At 39.2% G+C, this 12,568-nt stretch overlaps 1 protein-coding gene across 8 annotated transcripts in view; it reads left to right on the top strand.

The window, feature by feature from the left end:
• Positions 1-5,458: 5,458 nt before the first annotated feature.
• Positions 5,459-12,568, top strand: part of ehbp1 (EH domain binding protein 1) — a 127,594-nt gene continuing 120,484 nt past the window's right edge. For all 8 annotated transcript variants that reach the window (XM_057343278.1, XM_057343276.1, XM_057343275.1 and 5 more), the window contains exons 1-2: positions 5,459-5,805; positions 6,584-7,031. In XM_057343278.1, coding sequence (XP_057199261.1) covers positions 6,928-7,031 — 104 coding nt within the window. In that variant the 5' untranslated portion in view covers positions 5,459-5,805; positions 6,584-6,927. The remainder of the gene's footprint in view (positions 5,806-6,583; positions 7,032-12,568) is intronic.

The following is a 12,568-nucleotide window of genomic DNA, read 5'->3' as shown; positions in this document are numbered from 1 at the left end:
AGGATGAGTCATCAATATTTTAGGCCATTTTTTATTTAGATGAAAGCATCTCTGTGTCTGAAAGAAAAAGAGAGACATAGCAAAGAAAAAAACTAAGAACGAGGGCATAGCAGCAGTCATCGGGGCTATTAAATCTCCCAGAGTCTGTTTCATTTGTTCAGAGTAATAAAATAATCAGCCCATACTTCCTCTGACGCATGAGTCGCATGGAAAAAAGGAGCTACAGATATTTCGCCTTACATAACAATCGTTCACATGACCCCGTAAATATGGTAAAGTAGTCGAATCAAACCCAAACTACTGCAAAATGGAAGACGCATTCATTATTCACAGATTTACAGTATACCAACATCTTGCTGTCAGCCATTCTGAATGATTAAAAAAATTGTTTAGACTTCCGAAGATTGAGGCCTAAAACTTGTATGCTCTCTCTTGTATTCTACAGTGAGTTAGTCACTCAGTTTTTCCATGTAGCCAGCCTTGGTCTCGCTGTGGAAACTCGACAGGACTGGAAAAGTTCTGTCCCTGGCAGGACCGTGTTAAAGACATAGGGGCGGTTTCCCGGACAGAGATTATTTTAAACCAGGACTAGGCTTTAGTTAAATTAGGATATTTAAGTCATTTAAAAAAAAACCTCACAAAACACAAAACTGGTGTGCATTTCGAGACAAAACAATTGCACTGATATATTTTAAGATATATGTCAGTGTAAGTTGTTTTCGATCAAGAAACCTCTAACAGTTAAGTTAGTCTTGGACTAGTATTAAGCCCTGTCCGGGAAACCGACCCTTAGTGTTTTACAGTGTTAATGTGCAGTTTACACTCCATGAAAGAAATTCAAGATATTATTTCAAGATAAATATGTTTTTTTTTTGTTATTTGGAATTAAGTCATCTCGATACTAGGGCAGCACATACACACGTACAGTATACTGTATGTCTGCTCACTTTTTACAGCATTAGGTCACCACCTTTTGACCATTTACTTGAATAGCCAATGAGCATGTGCTGCTGTTCTAGTCTCTGCAGGTTTTTTGACAGTAAATCCTGAGTATTTTGTCAAACAATAGACCAAGAAAGCGCAGAAAAATGGCCATTTTAAATCAGCTGCCATGAATCATTAAGACTCTTGTAAGTGTGTGAATTGTTAAATTAGACTAAATTAAATGTGTTACTTATGTTGTCAGTGCTCTCTTCAATGTTACAATATACAGTAAAATACAAAATGAAAATATGCATACAAAATAATGCAGGTATTTACAGTATGTGTTTATATCTGTCTATATACATGTCTGTCTGTCTCTCTCTCTCTCTCTCTCTCTCTCTCTCTCTCTCTCTCTCTCTGTAGGTAGGTACTTAATGTTTGTACATGAATAGTATAAACAAATCGATTATTGTAAATATGTTCATTTGTTTATGTGTAAATGCTTCAGACAATTAAAATAAATGTGTGTGTGGGTGGACTTATAGCTGCTTTCTCCCACATGGTCTTCATACTTTAGTGCTGAATAACACACACGCACACACATGCATAAACACATTTTAGGATTGTTGTCAGTATTGACTTGTGCGACACATTTCTTCACATGCACCAACTTGTAATGACACTGTCTTTCCCTTGCGGTAAAAGCTCCTTGTTTCAGTACCCTCCACACACACATTACAGCAGTTCTACGGAGACTTTATTATTTCACCTGCAAGCAATAAGAGAGAGAGCCAGACTAACTACAGGATATATCAGCAGGAAGGTCATTATGATCTCCTCCCCCTTTGATATTTCTCCCGTATCTCATGCTGCTTTAATGTCAACTACCTAGACAGCAGGGTCAAAGAAAACCTTCATCTTTTTCTCTTGCTGTTTTTTTTTATCATGCTCTCTTTTCTTGTCTCGATCTCTCTCATTATTTATTCATCTGTTTTTTCTCTAATTTTTATACTCTTCATCAGGCTCATAACTACGGTTGGGATGATGTAAGCCAATTACAATTCCACGTCCCACTGTAATGTGTTAAATCAGTCATTTTTTATTAATATAGCTTTATTGCAAATAAAAAATATGATTTTGCCAATAATCCCATCCATGGTTTGGATTTAAATCAGCCTACGTGCCTTCATTCCGGAATCTAAACTTTTATTGTAAACACACACAATCACTGTTCCCTCCTCTTCAAAGTTTCTTCCCAGAATTCCATTCTTCGGCACTTTTGCAGAAGAAAATGTGGGCAGAGAAAATCACCAAAGCTCATTGTCCAGAAGTCAGCAATTGTTAGCGCACGTGCGTGTGATTTTTTTCTATGAGTTGCTCACAACAGAGAAGTTGCAGCCGATTACAGCTTGCTCTACCGGTTATGACAAATCATGATGTACTGTCAGAAGATTGAATGCGCTATTGAAGAAGATAACTGTGATATCACATAGTCAGTTTAACTATTATAAAACAGAAGATGTTTTAAATGGGTTGTCCATTGACTCAAAACATGTTTTATATGACATAAGATTGTGTACTGCCCATAAAAATGTGTTTATTGCAGGTATGTTGCAAGGACATTGTGGAACTTTGACATTTCTGCTAATTAATTTAGTTTGTTGGACATTCCTGATATAATGCTGACTCAATTGAGCCATCATATTTATAAGGTGTATATGTATAAGTTTGTGAGTTCGTATAAACTTTACAGCCTATTTTACATATTACATAAACAACTTACATATATTACATACATGTATATTTTAATTTGTGTACTTTTAATTTGTTTAATTTCTGTAACTGTACAGATTACATTTCGTTTTGAGATATAAAACTGAATTGACATAGGTCAATAGGCTTTTAAACTATTCCCCAGAAACATATGGGTACCTTTATTGTTAACTTATGTTGGTCAATAAGGTCTGCAGCTGGTCTGGAGTATTATGACATGCTGTGATGTCATGAACTCATGCAATGCAGTATTGTGAGTGCATTGCAGTAAAGCACAGAAACAGATAGTTTTATTTCTGCTTCTAGTTAGAACACCCATCTGCTCTAACAAAGTTCGGTCTGTGACTGACTGTTTTGGCATAAGGGATAGTTCACTTGAAAATGAAAATTCTGTCATCATTTACTCACCCTCATGTTGTTTAAAATCTGCATAAATCTATTTGTTCTATTGAACACAAAGAAGATATTTAGAATAATGTAGGAAACCAAACCATTCTGGGGACACCATTGACTACCATAGTAGTTTTGTTTCCTACTATGGAAGTCAATGGTGCCCCAGAACTGTTCGGTTACGAACATTCTTACACATATCTTCTTTTGTGTTCAGCGGAACAACTAAATGATTATAGATTTGAAAAAACTTGAGGCTGAGTAAATGATGGCAGAATTTTCATTTTTGGCTGAACTATCCCTTTAAAAGGGACTATAGCCTACTGTTCTGGATCAACAATTAAATGAAATAATTTTTTGAGAAGATGTTTGATTGTCAATTTACAACTTCATATGTTTAGCATATGTTTAGAAGGGATAGTTCACAGAAGAATGTTGGTAACATTCAATCTATGGTAAAGTCAAAAAGGGACAAATGCAATTTTGGAAAAATGTTGATGCCAATGGTTATGTTTGTCCCCTTTTGACCCAATTATGGATTAAAAACAACCTACTTTGTACAATGCCTGTACACATTATTTAAATAAAGAGATTGAATCTCAGTGCACACACACATACAAATGAACAGTGTTAGATGACATTCTAGTGAAAATTAAGGATACACACTTCAATGTATCTCATGAATGATGCACTTAATCTCAGACACTGCCCACTTTGCCCATTAAAATACAGATTCATTTCCTCATAATGAGGTGTGTGAGTTTCGACATAACAAATACAGAGAATTGAATTTCCCATCATGAGGTGTGTAAAGGCTCTGTAGTTTTTCTGTGGTGTCTCTTGTCTGCAGTCTGAGAATCCATTGTGTGACATCACTGTTCTTTCATTTCTTTGTCTTCACTGTGCCTGCTTGTCCGCTTGTAAGGGAATGATTCACTTACAGTAAGCATGCTTATCTCACTGGCAGTGTACACACTCATATTACCACTGGGACACACACAGGAAGAAGGAGAAAGTAAAGTCAATACACAGACAAACTGCAGACTCACGCCATGCCAAAACTGGGCAGCTGGGTGGAGACCCCTTTGAAATTAAATCATTGGGTTTTACACTTTAATACCAACCTGGATGTTTTGTTCAGCTTTCTATCTTTCTTGTGAGGGCTTTTTCATTAAAGAGAAAATCCTTCCCCACTTTCCTACATCACAGAGGAGATTGTCTGTTACAAGATGGTGTTGGCACGTCATAGCATTGGCCTGAGAGGTTGAATGTTTTGCTAACACATGTTCTAAAGTGTTGGCAAGCCATAAAAAGCACGATCTGATCTACAGACTTCTTGAAACCTTGTCTGGCACAAGGCAAGCGTGTCTGATTGGTCTGTCCAAGAGCTCAGATGAGCACTTGGCACCATGACACTGCAGTAAGGATGTTACAGCTCTCTCTGTATACACTGTGACTGCTTTTAGGAAACACACCCTTCTTTGCCCCGACACCCTCATACAGCTTCACATCTTGCGATATTTCAACATCAGGGAGGAAACCCGTCTCACTCACTTCTTCAAGATAACAATCAGGACGCCGAAGAACCGGCATTCTACATGACATGAGCCCCCCCCCCCCCCCACATATTCACAATCTCCTGTGTGCATTCCCAATACATTTTTTCTGCTTCAAAGCATTTTTTGACACAGCATTTTTGTTTCACTGTAACTGATTTATGAACATCCACAAGCTTCTGATAAACCGGTCACTTGAAAAGCCATACATTAATACACTGAAGCGCACATTATTTGAAGTTTAACTTTCTTATCTGTTTAAAAATGTATTATCTGTATTCTTTAGGTAATGGACAGAAAGAAAACTGCTGTTAGGTTTTAGGTTAATATGACTTTGATCAATAGATTTTTCCGGTGTCATTTGGCAGTGGAATGTGTCTTGGAACTCTCTCTCTCTCTCTCTCTCTCTCACACACACACACACGCACACGCACACGCACACGCACACACGCACACACACACTTTTTATTATATTTTTTGTTTTAACCTTTTTAGTAATGCAAAGATAGTATACTACCAATTTACTCTACTTGTAATACTGAGATAATACTAAGAAATTGACAATATATCAATTTTTGCAACACTTATATATCACGGTTATATTCTCAGCAGAATGTTTACATTGCAACACTTATGTTCCCACTCAACTCAGTTTGCTTGCACACACGGGCGGGTTAAAAATCCCTGAAAGATGTTTCCATTGCCCAATAGGCGTTAAGAAACATCATGAATATGTAAATATTGACCACCCGAAAGCCAATGGGAGATGGTGCGGGGGCGTATCCCGGAGGCACAGCACAGATGTTTGACTGAATGTGGGATTGGGGAGGAAAATGATGGAGTCCTGATACGCGGAGTTTGTGTGTGAACGTGAAAACAGCACTGGAATTTCTCTCAACCGGGAAAAATCGCTTCATCTCGCCCTCATACTTCTCAGCTTGATTGTTGTCAGAAAGAGTGCGATTATCCAAGGAATACAGTTTTCTCTGCTTCAGTTTGCCATAGGATAGCCCGCCTGGCTAAGGTTAGCCGAGGCTGCTAGCGGAGCTCTATGGAAAGATCCTGCCAGTGCGGCTCTTTAGCTCGTTAGCGGGCTGAATGCAGCCTCGCGCCTCCCGCCGCATCGGGCGCGTTCACCCGCCGCTGCTGCATTATCCACGCGGTGAGTTCGGGACTCCGGGAATGCGAGCTGGAGCCCTTGTTTATGAATGAGCTGTTGTTATAAGGGCTTATTGATAACTGTAATGATGCCTTTAGCTACCTTGCTAGTCAGGTAGTCATTAAGACACCGTGGCTTTAAAGAGGCTCTTTAACCGTAACCTGAGAGCAGATGTCTAAAGTCAGTGTTACAGCAGTTAACTGTTAATGCACTAGCACTGACAGCTCACTTTGTAGTATGCAGATGAGAGTTCAAGTTGTTTAGAGAAGTCTTCAGTCATGTATGGATATAAATATTTAGTCGTAGATGTCTGCACAGCAACAGTTGCGAGAATAATGAAAAATGAAGGTTTAGTGAGGTTTTAAACTCTTAACCAACTTGTAATCAATGTAATCATCCAGCTATTAGGGATGCTGCTTTAGTAAATGACACTTGTAACATGTTTGTTTGTGTACAATGTATAGTATCAATACCCAGTTCTTGCATCGTATCTTTCATTGGATCATTGTAACTGGTCCAGAAAGTTGAATGTAACGTGTTATGAAATACGGTTGCTCAGTTACTGATAGAGAATTTTGTGCTGCTGGTATTATCAGCCTTTGAACTCAAGATGGCCACAGATTTCATAGACTTCTAAAATAACCAGATAATGCTGGCAGATAGTTGCGTTGTTTAAGTGAAGAGATTTGTAATAAAGGTTGACACGAATTTGCTGCATATTTGCTAAATGCAACAGCTTTTTATTACGGAGACCTAACCATCTCGCTCTTTTCCTCTGCAGGTATATTGACACTTGGAAAGGAGGAATACTGAATTTCATGCGGAGTTTATTTAGAAAGATTTACTGTACTATATGAGCTATGCGAGAGCTTTCAGTCGCACCCATGGATTTAACATGTCACCATGGTGATCTGCGTTTATCAGCCCTAATGTTTTGACCAGGATCTACGCGTTTCCCGTTTCCATACCCAATTTTCACCAACTTAAAACATCAATGAATGCACATAACTCAGATTTGGACGGATACTTTTGAGAACTTTTCCAAGCAGACGATTTGCCAGGAGGCGGCGTCAAAACGGGACAGTATTTTGTGCAAACTGTCAGTTCCTCAATACAGGAATAAACATGGCTTCGGTGTGGAAGAGACTGCAGCGTGTTGGGAAACATGCCTCCAAATTCCAGTTCGTGGCATCCTATCAGGAACTCATGGTGGAATGCACTAAGAAATGGTATGTTGTCACTGCTTGCATGTCTGTCTCTCGGATGCCGCTGCTCATTTCCACCCCAGCGTGTGTGTGTGTGTGTGTGTGTGTGTGTGTGTGTGTGTGTGTGTGTGTGTGTGTGTGTGTGTGTGTGTGCGCGCGCGCGAGTCCGGCTTCTGGAATGCTGAGTTGGCCCGTGACGTATCTCGCGGCGGTGATATATCATTTCCAGAGGCGATATGGGCGTGTCTGTGTGTAGAGGCTGGCGATGTACACCTATACTTTCCTTCAGCATTTTCTCTTTATGTTTGTTTATGGATTGTTTCTGAAATATTTAAATGAATGAGGTCTTCTTAATTGTCAGTGTCAAAATGGGTGTGTTACTCGGCTTGTGAAATAATAGTAATTCTTAACAATGAAGTGGGTAAAATATCAGTGCATTTTCATTCTGTGTTTCAGTGCATTTCATTTAATCTGCAAAATGGGTGTAAACCCAATAGATAGTAGTGGAACTCATATTTATGATCCGACTCTTAAAGTTTTACATTTGGTCCTGGAATTGAATATTTGCTTTACATCCCTGCTACATAGTGTTTTTACATTGGTATGCTGCAACGTAGAATTAGTATGTCCCAAATCATAGTATGCTGAAATGAGTATTCTCAAAGTACCCGGATGGTCTACTGTTTCCGGTGAAAATTCGAAGTGTGAATCCATGGACACTTAACGGCTGATATTACCCACAACACAGCTTTTTTAGTGCTTCAGAGTTTAGTGACGCTACACTGCATTAATAAAATTAAGAAAAGATGCTTCGCTAAATTACATTTATTAAGTATAGAGTAAACATTACATACAAAATAATAAATGAATAAATACTTAAATGCAAGGAAGAGCTGTATTTTGATGTTCGTGACAGTTAAGGATTACAGTGTCGTCTAGGCAACAACGGCCACTTCGTTTCGCGTTTTATTTTGTCCCAGTGCGTGCATACAGTATTGCTGAGCACTAAAATGTATATACCTTTCCAAAGCAAAAACAGTGCATACTTTTCAGGGCATTGTATATGTAGGCGAATTGGGACGCAGCATAAGAGTCGTGAATCACAGTTTATCAGGGAATTACTTCACAAAATTCCTCTAGTTTTTAAGTCTTTTAGTTTTAAGAGCACCTTCTACAGGACAGGCTAACGTGACGGATGTCTTGCAGATTTCAGAAGGGGTTTAGTAGTTTTGTAATTATGCCAACTTGCTTGCCACTCACAGTTCCACAAGGAAAGTTTTCTTAACTCATTTGAAGTATTCTGTTCAGGTGCAGCATTATTTTTTGGCCCTGGAGGTGTATTTAATTGAACGCTTTACTCATGTTTGACACACAAACCCTTGAGGTGTTCCAGATGTGTCAGGTATTGGTATGCTAGAAATGCACTAATGTCTGCTGCTAATGGCACTGCTGGGAAAGAATACCTTTCTATGGAAAAACACTATTTCATAATATGGTTTAAAAACCAGATGGCCCCTGGGGGGCACAATTTAATGACATTTAATGAAATATAGAATTTCTCAGATAAGATATCAGAGGATAATGCTGTCACCCAAAAATAATCGATGCTTCGGTGTATAATTTAATATGTTAAGCTTGTGTACCCTAGTAAGGCAGCTGTCATGCTGAAAAAGTTTGAGAACCATTGCTTTGATAAATTAGTTCACTTCACCCAAAATTAAACATCTTTTTTAAATCTTTGTTTGTGTTCAGCTGAAGAAAAACTCATTTACTTAAGTGTTTTTTTTGGGGTGAGCTATTCACTTTTCTTGTATTGTATTTGCGTGTTCGGGATGCACAGACTGTTGTCTGCATAGTAATGCGTGTGGACCAATGCAGAGTCACAGTGAAGCTGACTGTGATGAAAGACTATTATTCATTGACTAACAAGATGCTGAAAGCCGGTTGTACCAGGGGGATGCTAGTCAACTATGTGTGTGTGTGTGATGGCTTCGTGATCTGTATGTTTTGTGGTTCATCTGTCCGCTGTGCCATTGTTCTGATGGAAAGTTTTCCACTTTGGTCTCAGGAGGAAACAGCTCTCCAAGCTCGAGGAAAAGTTCACATTCTCACATTTTATGTAGAAAAACCACAGTCATTTGTTCTGGAATGCACTAAAGATGGAAAATGTTCTCAGGGCAAGACTGGGGGAAAATGTGTGGAAGACTAAAAGATTGAACAAATCTTTAGGGGATCATTAAAAAATGCAAATGAAAGAGGAAATTGAAGCATTTTAAGGTGGATGTAATAGAAAGAGTCAGTATAGGAAATTTGGCCTGGACCAGTTATGAGAGCTAGATAATGTTGCATGATAGTTTTTCTGTAGCCATTGGTAGCGTACAACAGCTCTGTGTGTCTTACTGTGTAAGTGGTCAGCCAGCATCCAGCCCACACCTTGGGCAGTGTTCCAGAAGCATGTTGCTAGGATATAGGGCACGCCACAGCCTGCTTAGGTATCCCCGCCTGTTGATTCACTTGTCACTTGGCAGTTGGCAACATAAAATGTTTAATAGTTGAATTCTCCAGTGTCTCTGGTGTAAAGTAATGTTGTATACACTTGTGGTTCCCACGCCTTTATAGTATGGACACAATTGCTGAGGATTTAATTCCTTTAATTTAATTTAATGCAGTAGTATGTAACCATGGTGGATTCTCTGCTGTAATATTTATTGTCGCTGGTGTTTTGCAGCAAAAATGTTTAAATGGTGTCATTTAGTTGCCATAGAGTATTTAAAGTAAGACCATGTCAAAGAATGATTGAAATCAAACTTTGATGCTTGTTATGTCTAGATTTTGAAACATTTGCCTGGATTTCACAGACCGGGTCACATATTGTGACACCCCCTGACCGCAGCAGTAATGGTTAGTTGCTTTACAGCATTGCTGCCATATTGTGTTGCTCTACTACACCATTGGCCGGGGCAGCAGGCTGCTTTGCTTAAGGTCGCGAGCCACAGGTCAGTCTGACTGGAATGAGGAAGGGAAATCCTTCAAAGTGTTGCAGTGGCCAAGTCTCAGCTCAGCCCTTTAAAATCCCAGCATGCTTCATATGGGATTCCACTTTGCCTTAAAGCCTGGCGCCCTGTATTTCAGTGCAAGCCAAGAATATCTTCCTTATTGGTGCATTACATTTGACTTAAGGGCACAGTTATGCTGAGCCATTCGGTAATGAACTTACTTTACTGGAGCATTACTGTACAGGTCAGCATTCAGGTGAATATATCTAAAATCTTTCATAATTGTAGAGCTTGCATATACTTTTCCAGCTTTGATATTTATTTACTGTTAGACACGATTGCCATTGAAATAATTCTTAATTTTAAATGCTATGGTGCCTTAGCGAAGTGGGCTTTGGTTAGGGCTGGGACGATATATATCGCGATTCACACTAATTAGACATGTCTAGGGCGATTCTGAAATGGCAAAGGCTTTGATTCTGTGTTCTTCTGTGAACTATGGCTCTTTTATCAGTAGGAAGTACTGCTCAATCTACAATCACTACAAGATTAAGCGTATGAATCGTTTATGATGTGCATTTGAAAAAGCAACACTCGTCAAACATCATCACAGGGCTCCAGACTCCAGATTAACTTTACACACCTTAAATCATCCTGCAATGCAATTATTGACATTTTCCCCCAAAATAGCTGTATTACTGACAAATGTCATTTTGTATGAAAAAGTATATATTTTATTGTTTATAGTGTTAAAGCAAAACGAAAGAGCTCGTCTTAATACGTTCTTATGATGATTTTATTGTGTATTAAGGACACTTTTCATCATGTTCACAACACAATGTAAAGATAACTTCACATAAACTTAACATGAGCATTCGCCTGTCGTTCATTCTTGTTGTGAACGGATTGGAAATGATTCAGCGCTGTCTAGTAATCAATGGTGTATTCTGAACTCCTCCGCGGTTAGTTTCGTTTTGAACGTCTCAAATATCAAATCGTTTATCCTCAGGCTCAAAAAATCCGTCACAACAAACAATGAATCATAGTAATGCGTAGGGATGCACCGAAACGAAAATTCTTGGCCGAAGCCGAACATGATGTGAAACACTTGGCCGAAGGCCGAATAATACCGAACACCGAACATGCTTTTTTGCATTTCTTCTATTTATTAAACCATTTTTTTCACTATTGCACAAACTGAATAGTCAAAATGTGCTTTTTATAATTTGTCTTGCTTTTCAATAAAATACAATACAACTTAATATAAAATTGAGCAAAACAAAGTAAATTCAAACAAAAAATTGAGCCTGTGAATAGCCTATATTAATTAGGCCTATAACTGACTGCTAAAAGAATGTAATGTAAGTTACTCTGTACCCCTACAACAAAACCGTTCATTAAAAAGTGTCATTCCATATTAGGCCTAAAAGCTAAAAATACAAATAAACTAAAACTGTTGGTATTATAGGCTACATTGCAAAATGATTTGAGAAAAAAAACCATCCAATGCAAGCAATTCTGACTGATACTGACTGACAACCATTTCAGTTCACGTCTCTCCTCCAAACTCCGCCCACAAAAGCTGACTGTTCTCTCAGAAGGTGCACTCGTGGATGCACCGAACATACTTTGAGAAGTTGTTTAGTACAGGGAACTGTGTGCACGCGACCACTGTATGATGTCAAAGGATGACGCGAGCGGCGGGGCTACTGTCAGACAGCCCGCTTCCGTCTGAAGTAAAGTTACCGACCGGTAAAGACGCTTTCACTCGGAAATTTACTTCCGTGCGGCAAGTCCCGTGCTGTGTCTTTCTCTGACACTTTAAAATGCTCCACGCACACGCACGCACGCACACGCACTGCCAAAATGTTTGCGGCAGTAATAAAGCGCACACGTCTCTCTCTCTCTCTCTCTCTCTCTCTCTCTCTCTCTCTCTCTCTCTCTCTGCGCTGGTTGCTGCTTGATCGTATCACGAGTCATGTTCGGTAAAATTTATTCGGCCACTTCACAAATTCGGCCGAACCCTAGTAATGCGCTCACGTTGTGTCTGTAAACTTGTTAATGATGTGCTGAGCTGTGACCGAAGCAACGACCGCTCCCATTCTCACACACATAGGCCTACACTGGTGGGCTTGCGATCTACTCGTCTTTTCACATGAGATATAACAACTAGAAAAAATCCAAATTGACAGGTCGCACATGCACGTGTACTTGTAAAAAACACTCGCGCTGTCACAAAAACTGGTCGCAAAATGCCATTTAGTCGCAGTCTGGAGCCCTGCGCGAGAGCTAGTTTTATGATAACTTGTTTTATGATAATTGTTGATTTGACAGCAAGTAGATTGTCTGTTACTGCTGTTGGACACTTAGCGAAATGAATCTGACGTGGTCACATTTGTTGTTGATTAGATCTATATGTTGTTTGAGATTTCATCATGAAACATTTTGCACCCAGCATACACTTGGTTTTATTTTTGACCACCTGGTATTTAGATAACCTGAAACAACGTAACGCCGGATTTTACTTCTGCGTCGGACTAGCCATTGCCTAGGCAGAGACACGTC

Source organism: Triplophysa rosa, linkage group LG10 (assembly GCF_024868665.1).
Source record: "Triplophysa rosa linkage group LG10, Trosa_1v2, whole genome shotgun sequence".
Classification (NCBI taxonomy): Eukaryota; Metazoa; Chordata; class Actinopteri; order Cypriniformes; family Nemacheilidae; genus Triplophysa; species Triplophysa rosa.
Note: the sequence above shows the minus strand (reverse complement) of the source record. Positions and strands in the feature narration are given on the sequence as shown.